The sequence below is a fragment of the Strix aluco genome, chromosome 8, assembly GCF_031877795.1.
Source record: "Strix aluco isolate bStrAlu1 chromosome 8, bStrAlu1.hap1, whole genome shotgun sequence".
Lineage (NCBI taxonomy): Eukaryota > Metazoa > Chordata > Aves > Strigiformes > Strigidae > Strix > Strix aluco.
Window position 1 is genome coordinate 21,846,315 of NC_133938.1, and position 24,932 is coordinate 21,871,246.

The window sequence follows — 24,932 nt, forward strand, 5'->3', positions numbered from 1 at the left end:
GAGAAAGCACACTATGCTTCTGCAAGCTTAAAGTTAATTTTAGAACTGGTCTGTAATAACAATATGCTTTCCAAATTAAATCTTTCGAACACAATAGATACACAGATCCTTGGTAAGATGGTACTTCTTATTTGAGGAAGCTGGTTCTCAATCTAAATATTCTACATTTCATCATAAAACTCAGCCTGTCTCAGCCCGCAGGAAATCCTGCATTGCCAACCTGCTGGAGGTGAACACTGGTGTCAGAAAGTCCACAGATAAAACTGAATCAGTGTAGCATTTGAAACGGTCTCAGACCAAAATTAATTCAGAGGACAAGTTCTTGCAGAAGTGAATGACAGGTTCTTAGGTGGACTAAAAGCTGGTTGAAGAGTAGGGCTTAACAGTCCCTTCCCAAATGGAGAAGAGTTAGTAGTGGGATTCTCTCAGGAACCCTACAGTGCTTTACTCAAACAGGGACAAAACGTTAACTGTTCTTACCCTGGATGAGATTTAATAAGAAATTGAGTAAAAGATCTTATATTTCCTCTTAAGAGCTTTCAGAAAAGGAGTGCTGATTAATTTTGTGGTTGGTTTATGAGAAAAGCTGCTTTTACAGGTGGGTTTTATGTAGGCTACAGAAGTAATCAGTCTCATCTCATAAGGTATGATCTGTATAGTGACCACAGGTCTCCTTATGAGGTGTTTTCAGATACTGTTAAACTCACGATGCTAACAAATGACAATACCAACATAATCTGTCAGGAGGCAATTATCATTACCATATACATTCTTTAAGACAATTAAATTAATTTGTGTGGGTTAACACATTATTTTGTTGCAACATAGCACATTTTTTATTTGACAAAAAGGCTTATGTTTGCAACTGACAGGACCATTGATCCAAATGTGGATTTGTTTCAAACACGAATATCTGTTCTTTTTTAATTAATTAGATTGCTCATGTGCTTAAGGTTAAAGACATACCTGAGTGATTTACTTGATCAGGCCCTTAATTACCATATTTTTTGCCTGCTGCACTTTACAGTGTAGATCTAATCAAGTGTCAAACCTTTTGAGGCCTTTCATTGTTTAGCTGTCAGTAGAGAACAGTTATTATAGAAACTAAAATCCTCCTCTTTCTGCAGTACTGTAATTGAAAAATATTCTCTAAATCTGTAACAAGAAATACCTCCCTAACCAAAAAGCTTCATAAAGCATATTTAAAGAGATGATTAACAGTTTCATAAGGCATTAGCCACACACTCACAGGCCCAGTAGAGACCTCTAGATTTATTTAATCCATCCTTACATGTTTATCAAACCTCTTTTTAAAATCTCATGTGCTACAGCTTGTTCTCCCATAACAAGAAGATACATTTATATATGAAGCCACAGAAATGGTGAAGTTCAAGGGTAAGTGAACAGCAGATATGAATCAAATTTCAGGGTATTTCTTAAAAGCTACAGGGCTCTAAAGACCTCCCTGACCTTTCACTGTCCCCAGATTTGTTCTTGTTAAGAAGCTGATTGTTATAGAATACTGGGTATATTTACCGTTCATTTTTAAGAACAAAAAAATATGTTGTACATTAGCTAGCATTTACATATTTCATATAATAAATCAATAGAAGTCTAGAAAAAGGCTAAGGGAGATGTTGGTTCCTGTGTACCTGAAACTTTTTAATTGGCTGTTCTTCCTTTATTATTGGCTGTTCTTCCTTTTCCTCTACACATCCAAATCACCATCCATCAATTATCTGAATGTAGTGGCAGAAGCCTCTTATTTGGGCAACTTCCAAAGCATCTGCTCTATTCCTGGCTTTGCCATTCCTTTAGAGTGGCTGTCTAACAGTTACATACTGTCCACATCGTCTATTGCAGTACAGACTTATCTGACAGGAATATTAAGCACTGTGCATAAATAATCATGCAACACAACAAAATTGCTGAAAATCAGCAGCAGAGTTAAACAATGTTAGAACCATTTTTGACTCATTTTTAATCGAAGGAAGAATAAAAAGCTAAATGAAAGCATCATCTTTTAGGTTCTTATAGACAAAGACTCTGCTGTTAGTGAGACTAAGAAACCTGTTGCATGTGCAAAAAAACCAAGGTATATTACACCTCTAATAGGGGTCCTTGTCCAGGAAAAAAAAGTTTCCCCAATTCAGACAGCTTTTAAATTACAGTATTTTGAAATATAACCTTTACATCCGAATATCAACATGATGATTAAATACTTGTTGTTATACAAAGCAAATACAAGAAGGTTAGATCAGTTATAAAAGATACCTATCATACTAATGTCTTTTTGCAATGTCATTTATACATATATCACATCCTTCAAAAGAAAGAAGGTGACTTTAAAGAGCTACTCTTCAATTAGAGATCTAATTGTAGTGGTTTACATCAAAAGATCTAAATAAGAAAAGCCAAGAAACACAGAAGCTGGCTGATAAAGGCATTTTATTATCAATTAGCTGTATGTACACATATATATCTACATTTCAAAATTAAACAATATTTTATTAAGGAAAGCTATTTATAACAAAGTATATGACAAAATTCTTTATAAGAGGTAGAATTACCTTACCGTTAATCTATAATTCATATACAGTATATTGTATATATATATGCACACACATATGCTACTTCGTGTGTGTATATGTTACATATACACAGTTGTGAAAAAAGTACAGTATTGCATGTAGATTTTACTCAGTGATTTATATAGCTGCTCTCGGTATTGCTTATTAACACTTTCAGTACAACTTTCCATAGCAATTTGTGATCTTATCTTTTTAAAAATTAATGTGGCACTTTATTTTAACTTCAGCTGTAAAGCAAATGCAGGGCATTCACAGGTCTTCAGGAATAAAGATTGACAATTCAATCAAGTTTTATTTTCAAGTTTCTGTAGACATTGGAAAAACTCATAGGTAACAAATCTGGTTTTGTTTTCTAAATTAGTGGCAAATCAAGTCCTCACAGCTGCTTACACTTTTTTTGCTTACTGTGCACTTATGGAGTTCTGAAAATGTTATATGTGATCTCTAGTAATTCACTGTAACACCACTTCGTTCTAAGTCTTATTCCTCATCACACCTGATTAAACTATGTGTTAAAGAGCATCTTTAACTACAGACAAAAATATTCTGGGATACAGGAGGTTACATTAGCTGTATGTTAACAATAGTTTTCAAATTAAAGGTTTATGAACTGTCCAATTTAGAAGTGAAAATTTAATATACTTTCCACATTTACTTTAATGTGCTTTGCTAATGAAACTGTACACATACTCCCAAATATAGGTTAAAAACATGTAAGTTTGCAGCACTGCCAAATTCATTCTACACGTACATTCTTACCAACTTAAGTTTGGTCTGCCTTCATTTCTGCAGTATATATCACATAGCAAAATTTAACATTCTACATTGAAAAGAAAAAAGTTAAAACATTCCTTTAAGACAAATTGAAAGAAAGCGTTAATTGTACAATTGAATCATCAAATACCTTACTTTATCTTTGCAGTGGAGGATATAAGTTACATTACATCTCAACAAATATTTTCCCTTTATTTTTCTTTCATAGTGTTTCCTTATGGAACATTAGCAGCTGAAAGTGGAAAGCAGACTATGTATCAAGTGCTTTCAGTTGATAGTGTAATAACTAGTCTCTCACTAGTTAGACTTCCATTAAGTTACCAGAAGACCAATTAGTGAAAAAGTAATTACATTAGACTTTAAGCAAAAAGATGGACCCATAAACCAAGGAAAACATCTTGTTCTTAAAAAAAATTTTCATATCTTTGATAAGCATGTAAAAATTCTTTAAAATACACATTTTTGTAGCAAAGTGAACACTAAATTAAAATATATTCTAATTTTTACATAATTTTTATATATATTGTTTACCAAAATATTCTCTTAATACATATTTTAACACTGTACACAAGTTAATAAATGTCTTAATGAAACTCATTAGAAATATATTCAAGCTGTTCATTAAAAATTTAAATCCGTATATAACATGGGGTAATAATTTCCATAAATTCAACATCAGTGCATCTGCAGTAGTCATTAACAACAAATTTCTGCCCGCCAAGTTTCCTCTTGGTGTTAAGGTTTTAATATATTGAAGATTCCTCCTCTGAGCGAGCAGCTTCTTTCCTTAAATTCTTCTTCTCCTCCATGAAGGACTTCAGTTTAAGAGCTCAACAGGTTTCACCAAAGCAGCAAGGCTTTAGTACTGAACATACTCAGACTGAAGGGACTGTGCAGAGAAGAAAAACTGATTAGAACTCACTAGGGAGATTATATTTGAATATAATATGATTTTGCACTTGAGTAGAGGAAGGACAGGAAGGAGAAAAATAAACAGAGTTGGAGGGAGAGCTGAATCTCTGCATAGGTAAAGATCAATAAAATAGAAGAAACTCAAAAACTGGATACAGTAAAGTCCATCAACTTCCCTGTATCTACACTTACTTTTCCAAATCAGATTCTAGAGATTCTTGAAAAAAGTGTTACAAGTCCTTCAAAACACCACCTTAAAACAATACCTTAAAAATGTGTTGGGAAAGCATATGACTGCAGTTACAGTAATTGTTTCTGTTTATCCTGAATGAGAATCAAAGTCTATAGCATACTTTACATGTTGATTTGGGTAATGACATAGGAAACGTATACTGTGTAGTTAATTACTGAGAAACTACACACAAAGCAGCACAATTATGCACATGAATACATATGTACAATTACTAAAACCAGATGAAAATGAAGCACTGCAAATGGTTCATCTGGATTAGCAAGCAGTCAGTCTAATTAAGAGGAAAGCTTAACCTGGTCTACTGTATTTATTTACATTTCTGGTTCTACTTAAGTCTGTCAGTTTAGATAGCATCCAAACATTTTATTACCTCCTGTACAGATATGTTCAGGAAGTCATTCTGATAGATAAAAAGTCTTATTTGAGAGAGCTCTTCACTGTACTAGTATGGTTACAAACAAATAGCAAATAAAAAACCCAAACCATATTTTAAAACGGCGTCAATTAATCAGAATTAGAGAGAACTACTGGAGAACAACAGGGATCCCAAGAATGCCTAGAACCTTGGAGTCTTCCATTTTCCCACTACTCCTAACTTGTCACTATAGAAATGCTCTTTGCCATCCACAGTGAAACCTATTAGTAGAAGTGCACAATAGATATATAAACCTTTAGAGCCCTAATTAATATCACAAAACCACTCTTCTGTATCTTAAGTCTCAGTGTATATTTCCAAAGTTATCTTTTAAATTCATTTTCACATCTTGAAGATCTGAGACCATCTGGATATTCTTTCCTAGGTTGAAAAAGAAGTGCTGTCAGCATATAAAGATTTGAATACCACTGACTAAAAAGGGTCTGGTTTTAGTACTGGATGGATTCAACATGAAGGGTATCATTTAATAGAAAACACCATAAAACTAACAGATGTAACAAGTATTTTTCATTATAGGCTCAGAATCACCAATGGAATACTCAGTCATAGAAGCTTATTTTTCCCCATTCCATTCCCTAATAATCATTCTGGATTATTAGCTTTGGTGAGGGCATTTGTCAAGCTATTTATTACATGTGTAAGAGTGAGGCAGAAGGAATAGCCCTTCATTAATGAGCACTTGAAATTTCTGCTCTCTTCATGATTCCCACAGCTTTCTCATTTTCAGATGTGTATTTTAACAATCAGAAAGACGGTTATGTTTAATTAGAGCAGTGTTTGAAATGGATCCTTCAAAACTGAATTCCAAGTAAAACTGATTAACAAACATTAAAAAATGCATGAAATTTGATTATATACTCTCATATGTTGTACAGTAATGGATTACTTTAAGCTTGGACACATGAAAGATGACCAGAAAACACTGTATACTTTTGGTGATCTTGGGAACAGCTAGTGTTAGTTGACAAAAAACTATGAACAGCAGCCCTTTATGTAGCAGACAGTAATTCTACATCATAATTTAAATAAACAAACAAGAAAATCATAAATTAAAGATTCTGAAGTTTAAACTAAAATTCTAAAAATTGTTAGGAATCCAAGTTACAAAAATAAGGAAAAAATTAATGGCAACATATAAAAAAGAACAAATACTCACACAGCACAGATTGCTTGGAAATAAGATTGTATGTTTTGTTAATTTTCATTATAGATGGGTAGGTGGGGTTTATTTTATTTATTTTCAAATTGAGAAATATGTTTTTCAGTGTGTTCCCACCATCACCGTAGCTCTACTTCACATAGCAATTTCTTCTCAATGTTTCAAAGCCTTTTCTGAATACAGGGAAGAATTAAATCTAAGCAGCATTTTTTCCAGATTAAGATTAATTGATGTGACTTCCCATAAAATTCCTATTAATAAAAACATGGTGATAGCAGTAACAACGGAGCTGTTGTAAAGTATACAGACTAATTTTTGAGATCAAAAAATTAAATTATAGCTAGGGAGAGTTGTTTTTTTGGTTTTGTTTTGGGTTTTTTTCTTTTGCAGTTAAGTAATTGACTGTAATATTTCAAGGCCTGTAATTGTGATTTTTTTTCCCCTTTTTTTTTTTTTTTAAAACCTTTTGAGAAGTTTTCTATTTTAAAATTTACATTCCTACATCCTATTTGCAGTGACTCAAAGTATGGCCTGTGATTCTGAAAGCTTTATCAAAACCAAAAATCCCCAATCCACCTTTACAAGTCATATGCTGGTGTTTAACAAAATCTTATTTAAAATAGAGGTAAAAATAGAAGGAAAAAAACAAAGAAAATTGACTGCTGAATTGCAGTGATGAGAGTTTAAAATCAGTTAATTGAGTAGAATTCTCAGTGTGTACTCCTACAGCGGTCCCATGCAGTGTCAGGCTTGGCATTTTATACCCAAGTATCAGACGTTTAAACAAAGAACTAAGAATTAGATAACTTCACTACAGTTAATGATATCTAATGAAGTTCATGCTGAAGCAACTGCTTAGATCACTATCATTTTTCTTCTTCAACAGGAGGCACGGAAAGCCTCCTGGAAGAGAAAATAAGCCACAGGTCCATCTAGACACTAGAGCTGTAACCTCATGCATTCAACTTCAAGACAAAGTCAGCTGTAAGTTAACTTTTAAGAGGGAACAACCCCATATCATTTAGGGCTATTTGTTAGGACTTGAACATGCACTTTTTCCAGATAATTGCAAAAAGTAATTTAAGTTTTTTGAATTGTGCATCAGCTCTCCCAAAACATTGTTGCAACAGGAGTGTTGCAGCAGGTAAGAATTACTGTGAATACACAAGATCCACTAAAATAAATCAGGCTAAATTATAGAAAATGCATACGCACTTGAAGTGATCCTTTTAAAGCTACAGATCAGTAAGGTGCACTAGTGTTTGTCTGTTCGCAAAGGCTGTCCTATATTCATTAATGGTAAGTTCTTACTAAGAAAAACTATTCTAGAAGGATAAAGATCATGTATATGAATTTTAAAATATTGCTACACTTCTCAATTTTTTGAAATTTTTCCATCTTGCCAGTTTCCATGACAGCTATAGAAGCAAAAGGTGACTCATCTTAAGACTACCCAGTTACATACTCTTCAATAAAAATACATTTTCAAGAGTCATATTTGGATTTATAACTATTGTAAGAACAAAGTAAAAATCTTGCTGTGGTATTTTAAATGTGATTATACTCGATAATATTTCTGCAGATTATAATTGTGAGAGATTCTGTTTAATCAAAACATCCAATATGTAAAATTTGCAAATAAAATATTTATTCTATTTGGCTGGAATGACAAGTTGTCTATTCTATGAAGATCAAGCTTTTCTTCTAGCTCATCAGCATACAACAGCATAAACATGATAAAAAGGAAGTGGATTATAAGCTTACACTGCTGAAGGACAAAAACCATTAGGGAAAAATATATGGCTGACAATAACAGGAAGTCATAGTCATGGCTATTTTTTGTTTGTTTTAAATGGAATGGGGAACAATAGTATTAATAAATGTTTCATTACAAAACAGAAAAAAAAAAGAATAACTTTCTCTTCCATACTGGAAAAAAAAATAATGTACTTGCATTGCATAAAAATGAAGTGCCCAATTTTCCCACTAATGAGATTAAAGAACATTAATTAGAACTGAAAATTTACTTTTGTAACCATCTTAAAATGCTCCTGCACCACTCGTGTTAATAGTTAACAAACTTAGAAAGATAAATAAGAGTGATAAGATGATTTTCTAAAATAGAGTACCTATGCAATTACAGCCTGATACCTAAACTTGGATAAGTGAGATTTTGCTAATAAAAAGAAGAGGAATATAGTTCATATCATTCAAGACTTCTTTGGTGAGATAAGTTATATGAATGAACATAACCACCAGTATATGTAATAGACTTCTGTCTATCACTACCTTATGTGATGTGCTCCAATTAGAAAAGTGCAATGTAATACACTTACTGCAACAAGACAAAGGTTTGGTTGTCAAGACTTCTAAGTAATTTCAGCATCTAAAGCAGTGAAGTCAAAATCATTAAGCAGAATGTTTTTATCATCAAGCATCTGTTTTTAACAGAATTCTGCCAAAACTGGTATTAATGCTACTTGATGCTACTCCATATTTTGCTCATGAGCTTAAGACCACTGATGAATATCACCAAAAGCAAAATAGCTGGATGTCAGTGGTTGAAGTGGTAAGACAATACAATCTTCCTTGGTTGTTTAACTGGTCCCATTAAGAAGAGGGGAGGAAAAAAAAAAAAAAAAGAGAAAAAAGGATGATGCTTTTCCACAGAGTTCCACATAGAAAAAACAGGGAATGCAGGAATTGGACTAAAATACAAGTCAGCATCTTGGATGGCAAGAACTCTTTTTTTTCTCCCCATGAACTCTCAAGGCACTACAGATAAAGAAGCTAACACAAGCTATGGATTTACAAGCTAAGTAGCAGCTTTCTGGACCTGCAAGATGAATGTTAGAGTGTTGCATATACTTCTTGAAAAAGGATTTTCAAAAACTGTAAAGGATTTGAACACTTTCCAAAAGGATCTTTGTGCCAACTTAGCTTATCAAAAGACAATCAAGTTGAGATGACTAGCATGAAATATCTTCATGACAAGAAAATAAGGCAATAAAGGACTATAATGGTGACATAATGAAGAGATACAGCAAGTTTCAGATTAAAAGTAAAATGGTTTTAAGCATGACTGTATTCAACCAGTGGGACTAATTATCAAGAAGAATTATATTGTCTTCAAAATAAAACACCATCAAGATGGATCTGTATTAGCTGGTAAGTCAGAGGCTCGCTACCAGACAGAAACCATTCAGAGATTAAATGATCAAATAATCTACTCTTGTCTTAAACACTGTGACATTGCAGTAACTGCACTCAACTCTGTCAATTGTGCATAAACCAGGTAAGAATTTAGTGCATTCCGTTGTGATTGTGACAGATGCACAGGGCCATACGGTATATTTAGAAGCAACATGCAGGACGTGTTTGAAAAATGTCTTCCAAGCAGGGAAGCAGTTTCACCATTGTTATGTTGAAATACGATTATTTTACAGATAAGTCAGAAACTTGTATATTGCTACATAGAATTTGCATAGCATGATTCTTCCTAAGAAATGCTGCTTCTACATCACAATACATAAAATCCTTTTTCTCTCACCTCACTCTTTCAGAGAAGACTGGATATAGCATCTCATTTAAAGATCTTGCTATATTTGACTGTGTATAACCTCTACTCCTCATCAGCAAACGATACAAAGCCAAGAACTGTTCAAAGGTTACACCCTTACATTGTTCCATGCATTACTAAGTCCTTAAGATAAATAGGAAGATTAAAAAAGTTCTTAGAACAGAAGAAATGTGCATTCTAGAAAGCTATTGTTTCTGCAAAAATTTTTCCAATTCAACCTAAAACTTTATACTATGCCTAACACATTTCATTTAAATCACCATTTTAAGTCACTTAATAGTTTTATTACAAATGAACAATTAATTTCCCTCATTACCAAGAGGCACACAGCTATAGTCCCTCTCTGATGTCAAAATGGCTGTTCACCTGTTCATGAATTGCTCTTTTTCTTAAATTAAGCAGTAATCAACATTCTTTGCTTTTCTCCCTTTTCCTAAGTCATCCTTATCTAAGAAAGAAATGTGTGCTACAATACTAGAAGAGAGAGTTACATTGTAAAGCCAGCCCTCTTCCCACATATATTTGGGAAATTTCTGTGTCAATTCCATTATGTTGAACCTTGAAGGTTTATGAGATTAAATAGAAACATAGTGCTAACCTAAAAGTTTGTAAATATCTAGCCATAAATAAGAAACAAAGTGTCAACAATTACTTAATTTCTTAGCCTGTGCTTATGGAACAAGCCCACTAACTTTGCTTTCACTGTTAAAAATTATTTGTAGCATAAAGGTATGGAAACCACCTTTCCAGAGAAGATGACAGTTCTTAGTTTTTAAGACGTTACATTTTCATTCAACCTTTTAAGCCATTTGAGGAAATGTGCTTATTATTTCTGTAATGGTTTATATTATCATTTGGTACTCTTGTAACTTCTGGCCTATTGTGAACAATGTCAGCTTATTTTCATGAGCAAGTCACATTACAGTTATAAGGCATTCTTCCCCCTAGGGTTCTGCATGTAGGTTTACATATTTATGGATAATATGCAGCTGTAACTAGAATATGGAAAAAAACTCTTAAGAATTGCTGCTGGTAGTAATACAGAAGATACAATAGAAAAGAATGAGAATGGGTTGACCTTCCAAACAATTATTATTCAAATACATTAAATACAAGACAACATTGAAGGTGAAAAAAAAAAACAAAAAACCAGACACTTTGCCACTTAGTTATTCAGATAAGTGATTGCTCTCTACTGCTGTTGGTATATTGACTTTGGCTTCAGTATACTCAACTGGAGCCTCTGTCAGTCCTGATGACAAATTCTGTAAGCGTGTTGGATAAAAGACTGGGAATACCTAAAAAGGCTGACTTTCCAGAACCATCAGAATTCATGAACAAATGAAAGACTCATGCATGTGTCTCAAAACAAACATCCTCTGCTTGCTTTACAGCTTTTCACCTCTCTCCTCATCTCTATGCCTGGAGGAATTAAACCAAATTTTATTTTTTTTTCTTTTTTTACTTAAACTAAAACCGTTCTCTTGTTCTAGAACTGATTTCATCATAAGAAAGCTGAGCATGTTTTTATATCCAACTTGAGAAGTATCTCAGTTATGTATAGTTTACCTCAATCCCACATAGGAGGTAAAAAACACAGCCAAATTAAAGAGGTAAAACAACTTCAAAAAACTGAAAGGATGTGGCAATATTAAAGCATTCCTTTGCAAATAGGTTACTGCTGATGTTTAAAGTAAAGTTGAAACTCAAATTTGAACTCAGTGCAGAATACTCAGTGATCCTAAGATCATGCAACATTAACATTTATTTCCAGATAAGTTGTAGTGGATAAGAAACTAAATGTACTTTCAAACAAGGAGTCTGAAAGCATCAAGCATTTTAAAGAGTTGCTTTAGATCAAGCACATCCTAGCACAGTAACTCTACTCCTTTTCCAGTGGAAGTATCCACTGAATTAAAGAGAATACAGAATCAAGTTCCCTCAACTAACTTAATTTTCAGTGTACTTCATATACTAGTTAGGTTTCAGTCACACATGCAATTTAATTCCACAGTGGAACAGTGAGAATTTATTTTGTACTGTCATCTGTCCTCAGAAAGTGCAATTTATACTCCCAAGCTATAAACATGTGGCTTCTGAACTGTAAGTGGTGCTACATCCTAGCTGTTAAAAGAGGGTAGATCCCCCGCTTCTTCAGGAAAAAGTGAACACAACCCATAAATGATATTTTTGGCTGACATCTTAGTTACGAGCAATGTGTGTATTAGCTGTTTTAAGACAGGGGACTCGCCACACTCAAAACCAGTAGCAGGTATAACACTAAAACTTTCCTTATACTGAAATAATTTATCAGTGTTAAGAAAACAGAAAAGAAAGGTGTAATATTCTGAAGTTAATTTTATGTGAAGGTAATTCTATTTCCAGCAGCTAAAAAAATAAAAATTGGAAGTGTCAGTACTACTAAACAGAGGTTGAAATATCTTGCTCTAAAACACTTTTCACATTTGGTGTTAGAAAAGGACTAGGTTTCAAATGAGCCCTATCATTAAGAATGTTGTACCTTCCATTTAGTATGATGGACACAAAGGCTTCTTTAAATCTGTTGCTGCATGAAGATTAAGATACATAAGAAACTTATAAACTACGTTATGGATAAATTGAAATAAAAAAAAAAAAAATCTAAAGGGTAAGAAAGTCCATAAAAGAGAGATATCAGAAAGAGGTATCAGAAAAAGCATTAGTTTAAGTTCAAGAGTGATTTATTTTCATGAACCCTCCATGATCTAGATGCTTGAAAGAGATGGAAAAAAAGCAGCTGAAATGATAATTACTTAAAAAGGTAACAGACAAAGGTGCTGTTCAGAGAATTATGCTGTGTTAAGATTTTTTTGTGACAGCTTTTCTCGCAGAAGCAAGGAAGATAAGCATTGGTCAGATGCCTGAATGTGCTGTTGTGACTATGAACTTACAGGAATTGATTGACTCTGGTATCATGCTGGAGGAGTTGTAAGGTCCATAGAGGAAGGCTGATGCGTACTCATCTGTCACGGTGCTATGAAAACTGGTTTGGCTGCTCAGGTTGTTGCCACTACTGCTGTTTCTGTTGTATAGGTTGTTGTTCAGTTCATGGTTATTTCTGTGAGGCAGCTGCAAGCTGCCATTCAAGTGACTGGAGATATGGCTTACAGAAAAACCTGTCCTAGAGTACGATGATGTCATTTTGCTCTCATCATCATCATCTGAAGCGGCATACAGGTTCCCTAGAGAACTGGCTAGTCTGGAGTTTATGGAAATGCTGAATGGAAAACACATGTGGGGAAAAAAAATATACACAAGGTATGTACAGATACATACAAAAAAATAACAGTCAATTCAGAAGACATTAGGTGAATAACATAGACCATTCTGAATTAATTTGTGTTCGCACACAGGTTCATCTTCTAGCTCTCAAATAATGAAAACCAGAGTTCTTTGTCGGGAGTTCCCAAACTTTGTTTATTCAAGTGCTGTCACAGCCAGCTTTCACCTCTGTCAAACCACATGCACATGCAGGAGATTGTGTTAAAATGTTTAGGCAGTGGCTGATCTACATTGAAGTATTCTGTGTACAGGTAACAGTTTAAGAACTCCTCTCCTATTTCTTGAAAGCAATAACACGATACAAGTCTTCAAGTAACCAAGAAGTAATATGATAAAATTTGAGAATAAAAATAGGGTGTCCTGAAATATCTCTTTAAGTTAGTTATTTTCTTAAAGTAAATATTTGTGCACAGATGTTATTAAAAATGCATCAATCATTCTAAAATTCATTTAATATCTATAATTACTTAGTATAATAGTAATAATGGAATTAAATGGCAATAAATCAACGGTTCATAAAAATCATATTAATTACCACTCCGTATATTCTTCTGAGATTAATAGTACCTGGACTTGTGGGAATACTTGCAAAACTTTTATAAACTCAGATAAGTAAAAAAACCAAACCTGAGCAACATAATACTGTTTCTGACTTGATATAATGCCACCAAAACTCTCATACCAGTAGTATAGGTTTTGGGTTTTGTTTGGTTTTTTAATCTGCATGCAACTAAGGTTTGGCTAGTGGAACAGCAACTCACTTTGTAAATAAATCTAAGCCTTGTAACACCCAAGAACAGCAAGTGCTTCACAGACTGCATATGTGCTGAAAACCATTGTAGTATACAGTAAGTATGTGTACCAAAATGAGAAGAAATAAAAAACCTTTTAAGGTTAGAGCCTGAGGATGTGGGAATTCTGCTTATTCTTTCCGCAGATGGTGAATTAACTGCCATCACTTTGGAGGCCTTCAGAGGAGACATGGATCCTTCGGTGCTACCTGAAGTATTCAGTCTAAAAGGAGTGCATAGTTTTAGTGAGAAGCAAGATTTTTATAATTGAAATACTCATCCCAGAAAGACATACAGTCTTTCAATACATAGACTGGTATTTTAAAAAGTGGGAATTCTCAAGTCTGAGTACTGAGAACTCAACAGCAAAAAATCAACAGTCTGCCTGTTTTCAAATATCTTTTCAAAAAAACTTCTCAAATATCCCACTCCATGATACCGTTATAGGCTGCCTTGATAATTTGTGAAGGTTAAATGTCCATTTTGTATCAAATTTATTGTAAATTTGATTATAACTTTCAAATATTGTAATTTTGCTTACAATATATAAATATTATAATTTTGCTTATAAAGCAAGCATGAGTAGAAAAAACCAACACTGTAGCTTTCATGAGAAGATCATCATCATTTCCAAATGACAGCAAAAATATTTTTACAAAGTTGCACAGAACATACAGCTCTTTCTAGGGTGGGACTCTTAATGACCAAATTCCTTGTATTTTGATAATGAGCTGTAAGAATGGTACACTGGACCATTGTAACCATAATGTTAGCATTATAGCTGTCCATATTAGTTTATTAAAAACTAATAAATGAATAGCCTCACAATAGAATGAAATTCTCTCCATCCTTAGACCAGGGAATACTATGATGATCAGCTCTTAAAGGATGGGTACAAGTCTCCAACTACAAGCACAGAAGGAATGACATTTGGCAGAAATAGCTTTAATTCCACACCAAGAATGGGTAAATGGACATCTCCAAGGTTAGACATCTGGAGTTATACATCTCAAAAATGCAGGTTGTCACAAAACTGAAAAGAATGTGTCCTTTTCAGTATTAACGCTTTATAATGACAGAAATTTTGTCTTACATGTTGTATTTTAGATGCAATAGGGTAAAGGACACAATGATTACAATAACAAAAGACTCAATTTTGCTATTCCTATAACTCTTAAAATTAAGTCAATTTTCGCTCTATGTTTTATTTCCTTTTGGGGGACACTGTCAGTACTGATTTGAGAATAGTACAGGTCATAAATCAAATAAACATTTAGAAAATGAGAAGAAACTATTGGCTTTATTGGCTTCACAGAAAGTTCTGAACAAAGCATGTAGTAAAGTGTACAGTGAGGACCCTGTATTAAAACATGAAAAGGTACTAAAGCTCCATATTCATCTGGTACATCTTCTGGAAAAAAGTACTGATTGTATCCACTAAGCAATACCTCTAGTTCATCTAACACACAGGAAAAAATTGCGATACACAGATGACATGTAGCAAATTTAGGCTTTTGAGGCAAGTATTTAATTTTACAGGGCTAAAGTGGTTATGATTTAACTAGTCATCCTTCATTACATAACATCATAGATGCTAGAAAATTTGACTGAGGAAATTACTTGTATCTGCTAATTATTAAGAATTCAAGGTATCCCCAAAGTAGAGCTGTACCCCTCTGTCCATTAGATTTTCCCCCCTTATTTGCAGGTGTTTAAAAAAGTTTGTTACCTGCCACTTCTCAGAAGTCTGAAATTGCTAATCAATTAATGTGATAAGTATAATTCAAAACACTGAAAGTTTAAGACCTGAGTAGTATACATTTAGAACTATAATTTCAAAGTTAATACCTGAAAGGTTGTGATATTGACCTGGTGTGCAGTTTCATGTCTTGCAGCCTAAAGAAACAAAAGCTGCAATCTTTATCAAAGGATAAAAAGCCTTTCCACTCCCCCAAATCATACTTGCATGTCTTGTATTAGCTTTAAAGTACAAGACTAACAAGAGTTAAGAATTATTGACAATCATTATTTTAATTTACAGTTAAACAACAGAGAGGTACTTCAGGTTTATTCTCAAACTTCACATTTTTACTGGTTCTGAAAAATTCAAAGTTTATATAAGGAGTACAGGATAAGTAATTATAGAAAGATAACTAAGTTCATTGAAGAATATTCTGTTTGAGACATAAGCTTTAAAATGCTAGACAGATATAAATTTGAAGATTTGGAGATATTTTTTTACTTTGATTTTACTGCTACATAATAAGTAGGTATCTGAACAGGGAGATAGAGGATAAAAAAACAACAGAAGATGAAATTAATAAACCAAATCTGCAACTAATATACCTAGAGAAATTTCCACCACAGAAGGTGGTGCAGCTAGTACTACTGCCTTAAATAAGGCCATGTATATGCCATAAAGATCTGATAACATAGACTGAATTTAAAATTGCAAATTACCTCAGAGCTCCAGTTGTAGCAGAACATGGCCGTCTCCGACTTTTTAAGGCATTAAGCTTATCTCCCTGTGTCATGCCATTCTGAGTTTCCACACCTGCTTTGTCTTCAAAATCATTCTGGGAAACACAAAGTATGCAAGCAAGGAAATGTATCAAACACTTAGGAGTAGTGTAATTCCAAAGTATTGAACATCTTCTTTGCAAAGATTATAGTTTAAAAGGCTAATTACATTCTTCTGCATACATGGGGCACTACTCTGTCTTTGCCTAGTTCCAGTAAATTACATGTGTCATTGTACAAACGCACATTCACAGAGGCTTTTTGCAGAATCTGACTTCAAAGTCAGTTCAAGATGCTTGAGTCCAATACCAGTATCTATTTACTTCAAAGAAGTCTGTTTTTATAGAATGTAAACTCCAACTCCTTCCTCAATAAATATTTTTAAAGTTATCATCAATGTGGAAGGGAAGCAGTAACACACAATTTTGTGATATGCACAAGATGAGGAAGAAATTTAGATAAATTAGAGGAGCTAAAAATCAAATTTCCTAAATTACTAGATTTTTTTAAAAAAATTGAAGTTTTCATGACCTCTAGAAAAATAGTTTTGAAAAAATATTGATTTCAAAGTTTTATCCCACTTCTTTCAGCTTTAGAAAATATTATAAACTCTAAGCAATATTAAAAGTGTATGCTAACACCGTTTAAATGCCTATTTATAATTTCTTACTGATCTCAAAAGACTTTTCTAAGACCCAAGTATTAAGTAGAGACAGTATCTTAAGTAGCAGAGAAATGTTACACAAAGCAAGAAGAGAACTGCATTTTTTTTTAAATTACCAAATGAAAAAGAACCTTATCCCAATTATGCTTCATTTGACGTCAGATCAAGTATTTGTTTGTATTACTGCATTTCCTATTGTACCTAAGCGACCTCACTGCTCTGCATAGAACAATAGTTTCTGCCATTAACCAAGATAAAAGATTGACAGAAGTAATAAAATAGAAGTTAATCAAATGATGTGATGGTCCAAGTGTTGCTTTAATTATAAGAAAATATAAATATTTTAGCTAGATTTCATTGAAGAGTATATGCTAGGCCAACGTTACCTATCATTCAGCCACAATGCTGGTAAATTGTGTCCCACTCTTTACTTGCCCAACAGTTACTGCATGTAGCTGTTCTGTCCTCTGATTCTTAGACCTTAAGCATTTTTGGGACTGGGAACATTAACTTGTTCTGAGCTTCTACAGAGCCTAATATAATGAGGTCTTGAAATATAACCAAAAATCTAAAGAGATAAGGTTAAATGTTTTGAAAACTGAATGTTATACAGCTTTAATATGACATCTGTAAAAAATTGAAATACACATATTACAGAGAGGGTTACAGTAGAAAAAAGCAGCACTGTGAACTTATATTGTGAATCTGTACATAAGCTGCTACACAGTGTACAGGTAGATGAGCTACCTGCAAGTAAGTTGCCTTGAATACTGGAAGCAGTAGAGTTGTAGTAGCAGCTTAGATTCAAAAACATTACTTTCACCCATATGGCTATGTGCCAGCTGTTTTCATTAGGCATACAAGATCATCTCTACACAGTCTTATACTCTCCAGTTAGTAATCTAGGTATTTAAACTTTACATATTCCAAGCCACAAATTGGACTTCCAAAAGGGAAATAGTACTTTTACAGAAATGCATTCAGGGTGCTCTTCCAGATTATGACAGATCACATGATAGATGATTATTTTAATTTACATTAATAACTATCCGAAGAAGATGCCCACTACATCTCTGGTCTTGTACATCAAGTCAAAGATTCTGTCAGCAATGTAAAAGCTCTTTAGTTATTGCAGAGCTAAGACAGGATTAATCAAATGTGCAGTTCCTCTAAACTGCTTCTCACAGATACTGTAGGAAACTACAGTTTAAGATTTTTACTACCTGGAAGCAGAATTATGTTCACTTTAGTTCACACTTCATGCCTGTGCTTCCAATAAATAATTGTAAGGTCCTTACCCTAAGTGTACACATCACATCAGTAATCCATAATACTGTGATAAAGGGATGGACATCTATACACTCATGCACTATTAGCTAGAAACTTGGAATAAATAGATTTCCAGGAGCAAAACTGACTTTTTTTTTTTCCTTCTTTCTCTAATAAACAACTGAAAACCCTGAATGACTTGAAATAATGCAAACCTTTTGAAGTTTACAAAATGACCTATAGCAGTTTTAAATATAACCTAAGCTTTTTTTAAAAAAGTAGAGATTTGTTCTAATTATGACCTATAAAACCAAGAAGTTTAGCTGTGAAAAAGCAATCTAGTACAAATACAAGCCTAAAAAAATCTAAAAATTATAGCTAGCTAGTTACTAAAAGATCAGCTCCATCTCTGCTTGAAATTTTTCCTGTAAACTCTTACCTCTCTGTATGCATCCAAGTCTTGCACTTTATTCAAGCTGTCACTGATTGAAATGTCATTCAAACCACAAAGAACTCTGTTTATGTTTCCATCAACTACTCCTTGTTTCTGCTTTGATCGGATGAGATCTCCCTCCAGCCATAACATTGCTTGTTTCCTTTAGGGTATAAAACCAAATCAAGTCATATCAACAAGTTTGCATACACAAAAAAAATACAAAAACATGCTACTCTTACAGATTGCCAACATGTGAATCTTCTCTACATCTTTATCTGAAAAAAAAAAAATTTGAATGCCTATCACAAAAAAAAAAGATTTTCAATGGTTAAAAACAACAACAAAAAATGCCAAAAAATGCCAGAATCACCAAACAAATCTGTAGCCATCACAGAAATATAACAGGTACTAAATCTTTACAAAAATCCTACTGAGAAAAGAGATTAACTAAACAGGAATTTGAAATGGCATTTTTCAGGTTTTTAAAACACAACTTAAAAATTCATATAATGCTTTCAGATACGTAATGTGTAGAATAAGTAATGATACAGCACTTTCTAACTTCATATTAGCATGAGTTTTGTGTATACAGATATGCAATAAAACTACAGCTGACCTGCACAGTAGAAGTCATCATAGTTATGTAAAGTTGAACAGGCCTCTAGTATCAATTTTCAGAAAATGAAAAATTATATCCTTCAGACAGGTGGTTAAAAAAAATAATAATCTAATTGCTACAGTGTGCACAGGCTAAGCGGGCTTTAGTTGATGAGACCTCATTAGTCCTCAATAAAGAAGTTTGCTGGGTAGGTACTGGTCATGCTAGTTCCATCCAAGAACTGAGACCCTATTACATATTATTCTAACAAAATTAAATTCCTATACTGAGTAGAGTAAAAAAGAATGAGGAACTACATCAGAATATACTTTCACTGGAAACTTTTCTTTGTTTGAAAACAAAATATTATGGCAAAGCTTAAAAGCCAAGTAGTCTGAGACAGCTGCCTAAACTTGCTCAATAATAAATGGGAAAGGTAAGCATTTCCAGAAAAATTTCACTATGTCCCAAGAAAACATCAAAAGAAGGGAGAAGGAGGGAACAGTAGGAGAGGGAGCACCACTTATTCCACCTAACAGAAAACATGCTTGAAAGGAAATATCCTTGAAATCTTTCAAGATTAATTGCATTCACAGTAACAAACTGATTCAATACATACTTGGGTGGGACAGTCTCTACAAAAACCCTACTCAAACCTCCCTTATTAAATCTCGAAGAACCTAAAAGATGAAGCTTTGACAACTATGAAGGCTGGGAGACCAGTTGCAAGATTTTACCTTTTTGTCAGATACAACTTTGCAGCCCTGAGGGCAAGATATTTTCTATTAGAATGATACAACTGATATCAGCTCCTTTTTCCATCCCATTTTGACACTATTGGTGACATTGCTTGAATCTTGTCTGATTGTCAAAAGAGGTATCTATTGCCATTAGGACCATAGAAAATTCTAACTGAACAATACTACAGCTCTTAGTTATGAATAATGTAGGTATGAATGAAAAAAATCTGAAGGGTCTTTGCCTATCTATAAAATCAAACCAAGTATTTATACACCACTGCAGAAAAGACACAGGCCCTGTTTTTCCTATCTTTCAAGTAAACAGCACTTACTAATCACACTATCTACTACCTTTCCCTCCTCATTTTGCTCTATAGTGGAAGTTATTTTTAAGAGTGCATCATCCAAGCATCAGCATGGTGTGGAGAAGTTTAATCTGCCTTCAGTGAGCACTTCTGGTTTGTAAAAGTTTGTGATTCACAGTAGTTTGAAATAATGGTGGGCCACCTCTCAAAAAAAGGAGACCCCATTCAGTTGCACTGGAAAGTAAATAGGAATCCTCATTCATGCTCAATTTCTCTTATGAATTACAGTAATACTCCTTCTTTCTCTCTGATAACCTATGGATTTTAAGATGCAAGGTCAGTGCATGTTTTACTGTATTTACACAGTATCTAGCAGACTTGTTGCATTCTCTTTTTTTCCAAAGAGAGACAAATTTGTGGTGGATTTTCTCAAAATGTTTTTTTGTCATAACAGCGAAAATGCCTACAACTAAATATCATCATGGTATCAACTCAAAAAATATCAGGATAACCACTGTAATAGTAAATGCATAATGTAGAAACCACTACGAAATTAAACAATGTCTACATTGCTGAAGCCAGTGCAATTTTGTCATTCATTTCCAGTCAGGATCAAACCTTGAATCACCCAGTCAAATTATCTGTACATATAATGTTCTCAATCCAAACTATACAGTCAATTTTGAGAAGGAGCTGTATTAAAGCCATACATTTGTTTGCTAATGACTATTAGTTTCAAATCAGAAATGCTTCATACAACATGCTAGGAATCTGATAGAGATCATAAGCTGTCCACCACATAGTTATTTAATGTTTAGTTACAAGAAAGAAAAAAACCATATCAATTATACTATTGTAAGATTCATTTTAAGTGTCAGCATGGCTATATATAAAAGTCTATCCTTTCTATGTTCATGTTTAAATAAATCCTTATTGTTGATTTAATCTTTTGTCCACATCTGGACTTTACACTTCCAACACATTTAACTCCTAAATCCCCCAGAACACAAACATGCAGAGTCTGGAGACCCTCTGCCCCTTAAAGTGACAAAATGCATAGCACTCTAGAGAAGAAAACTGCTACTGAGTAAGTTTCATTTCAATCCCAAATTAACTAACCTTAAATATATTGCAACAGGCAGTAATATACGACATCAGTAGACAGAAAGTAGATCCTATAAATAGTGCAAGATGGATAAGGATGTAGAGAAGCAGTTGATTCTTGGTAGCAAAGAAGGTATACATACTCTTCCAAGAAGTGTTGCTGGGGTCCTATAATAGAGCCTGGTCGACATATTCTTATCCAAGCAATGGCTTCAGCATGTGTGAACTTGTAGTGTTTAATTATGTAACAGGCAATCAGTGTTCCTGTTCTCCCCAGGCCAGCTACAGAAACACAAATATCAACATCCACATACAAAGACATGAGCATTTCATAGCTATCAAATTAAAGTATGGCATATGAGAAGACAACTTTGCAATATTATTCACCGCCTTAATATTTGAAGAAATAATTTCTGATTCAGTATCCCATTTATCATATAATTGGATTTCAATGCTGTAGATATAAGAACAAATATATCATACTCAGAAAAAGTTAACAGCATTTAAGAACACATGCAACAGTGACCACTCTTGGTACTTGTACAATTCTACTTCAAACTTTTATTTTTTTTTTAAAAAAGGCTGATATTTTAGAAAAAGCTGCGACCAAGCTGGATACAAGCTTCATATTTATAAAACCAGTAAAAAACAAAATCAAAGTACCTTTGAGGCCAAGATACATACTTTACAAACCAAGGTTCAAATACATGCAAACATGTGTCTTCTCAGCCAGTGGCTTTTTCTTTTTGACTCAGTTTTGTTGTAAAACCAACCTATAAAACTATTCACTGCTATTTGTATGAACAGCAATGAATGTTGACCAGCATATGATTTTATATATCAATAGCTTAAAATAATTTAACCCATCGTCCTCCAAATCACAAACTAATCCTGGTTTTAAGGGGAGAATGGAGATAAAAAAAAATCAGCTTTTACTATCAGACAAATCTCTAACTATAGAGTAAGAATCAATCTCTTTCTAGCCCCGCATCTTATCTACTAGTAAAGTGTCTCCCCATTTAAACCTTATTTTCCCACAAATATTGTATTTGCGATTTACAGTCTCATGATGGCCAGCTATTGTTTATGTACCAACAACGATCTAAATGCAAACTCTCTAAGCTGCCAGACATCCTTGCTGACAATTCTACACAAAAGTACAAGCTCTTTACATTTAACTAGTAACTAAATTTTGCTGTGACTTTTTGCAAAGTTAAGATGATTCAGGTAAAAGGATGAAGGTAAAAGTTCACAAATAGTGAGATTCTGTAACTGCATATTGGAAGACTAGCTCTGAAGAATCATTTAAAAAGGGGAGGTATTGTTAGAGAGTGAGTTTTGGGCTTGAGTGTTCTTGTTTTGTTTTAAATGCAAAAGGAATGCAACATGCAAATAGATAACCAAGAGCTGTACTATACTAAACATACATCTGAATAAGAAAATAATCTCTGAAAATTGCAGGTAACATCTAGCAACTGTGTATATCACCAAGATTTCAGTACTTTTCTCTAAGTTCCTGCTAATGCACAAACTTTCCATAGCAACCCTTTGCATGAAACCGTTCCATAACTTCTAGGACAAGCAACTTCTAGTGTGGGAGCTGTGCTTGGAATACTTCTGCAATAAGAGTACAAGCGAAATACAGACAATACATTAACTCCGAGTTAACTGTTGATTTAACTTTGCATAGACTTATTTAGAAGAGTGTAAAAAACCTAAAAAGAATGAGATTGTTCATTTCCTTATTAAATGGTCAGATGAAAGACCAAAAATACTTCAATTTAGCAAGTGCATATCTATGTCACTAGAAAAGTATACTGTATTCCTTTAGCCACTAAGCCCGGAGAATAACAATGTACTCCTGCTAACCAATTGTTTATACTCTCATTTAGTCAATTAGCAGATGTCCAGCTTATTAATGCCAGAATTTCTGGGTTCTAGCCACAATAACAACTTGTTAGCAAGTAAACTTATTTATCTTTGATATGCATGTTTACTGTTCATGGAAAAATTATGAATAGCACTATTCTTGTTTCAGAGCAGCAAGACATTTGTCTCCACAATGCCCTTACACAACTCTAAACATAAATCAAGCTGAACTCTTCAAAGCCTTTGTTAATCGTTCTTGACTAAGCATGTTTTGTGTATTTTCTGGTTGATTTGCTGAAATAGGCTGGTTTGAAATGCTGGAATCACAATAACTCACATTAACTTGAAATGTGGAAGTCATGCTCCACAGAAAAATGTAGAACAGTCCAAAAGCACAAAGAAAACCTTTCAGTCTTTTGCATTTTCTAGCCAATTATCATAATGCAGTGAAAGCATAATGCAAAAGAGAAATCTCCATGAATAAAACTCATGCCTTCAAGTGATATTAAAAAAAACCAGAACAATGAACAACAGATTGTCAGTTACTGTAAGTAGTAGTGTAGGGTGAAAAAACTTAAAAAGCACATGAAAATAACAAATATTTGTCATATATTTAGTCAAGTATCATAAGGCAATATTACTTTCAAACCAGAAAGTGTTATTTTTTTAAATGCTTTATTTCTGGAATAAACTCTATGGATTTATGCTTATTTTGAACTTCAATTTGAGAAATAAATAAGTGCACATACCTTTACAATGTACAGCAATAGCACCATCAGCATTTTCACAGATGTTCAGGAACCTCTGAACTATACTGTCGCTTGGTGTGCTTCCATCTATGAAGAACAGGTCATAATGCTCAAAACCAGCATCAGTAAAGCGTTTTGCCTCATAAATTTTTTTGTTTAGTCTTATGATTGATGTGACATTATGTTTCTTGAAATAGGGGAAGTAGGCTTCAGGTGCATGAAGAGGATAACCTATAAAAAAATAAAGCAACAATCATTTAATGTCATAGATGAAGTCCTACTAATCAAAATTGCCCCCAAAAACTTTTTTGAATGATAAACGTACTAATACTGAAAATGCTTTAATATTTTATTCAGAATAAACATTTAAATGATATTAAAAATTGTCACCAAATGCTCATAAAGACCACTATAATTTAAAAAAGGATCAGAAAAAAAAATTAAAACACGGTCTATGTGAAACACTGACCTGTCTTCTGTTTAGCCCATTCCTCTCTACAAGTAAGGTTTTATACATAAAGCTAGGCACATATGGCTTCACCAAGGGCCAATCACACCTAGCGAATCTGGTGGCCTTCTACGACGGGGTTACAGTGCTGGTGGAGAAGGGAAGAGCAACTGATGTCATCTACCTGGACTCGTGCAAAGCATTTGACACTGTCCCACACGACCTCCTTGCTCTAAATTGGAGTCATGGATTTGATGGATGAACCACTTGGTGGACAAAGAACTGGCTGGACGGTCGCACTCAAAGAGTTGCAGTCAATGGCTCAATGTCCCAGTGGAGAGCAGTGACAAGTGGCATTCCTCAGGGGTCAGTGTTGGGGCCAGTGATGTTTAATATCTTTGTTGGTGACACAG

General features: G+C 33.7%; 1 protein-coding gene across 2 annotated transcripts in view; it reads right to left on the reverse strand.

Moving 5' to 3' along the window:
* Positions 1-2,431: 2,431 nt before the first annotated feature.
* The window catches only part of CDC14A (cell division cycle 14A), a 66,585-nt gene continuing 44,084 nt past the window's right edge, over positions 2,432-24,932 (reverse strand). The window contains exons 9-16 of one of the 2 annotated variants that reach the window (XM_074832614.1): positions 24,072-24,302; positions 21,597-21,735; positions 18,710-18,866; positions 16,278-16,393; positions 15,666-15,713; positions 13,912-14,040; positions 12,636-12,961; positions 2,432-4,254 (exon numbers count right to left, since the gene is read on the reverse strand). In XM_074832614.1, the coding sequence (XP_074688715.1) occupies positions 4,241-4,254; positions 12,636-12,961; positions 13,912-14,040; positions 15,666-15,713; positions 16,278-16,393; positions 18,710-18,866; positions 21,597-21,735; positions 24,072-24,302 (1,160 nt within the window). In that variant the 3' untranslated portion in view covers positions 2,432-4,240. The remainder of the gene's footprint in view (positions 4,255-12,635; positions 12,962-13,911; positions 14,041-15,665; positions 15,714-16,277; positions 16,394-18,709; positions 18,867-21,596; positions 21,736-24,071; positions 24,303-24,932) is intronic. The other variant, XM_074832615.1, reaches the window with a different exon arrangement.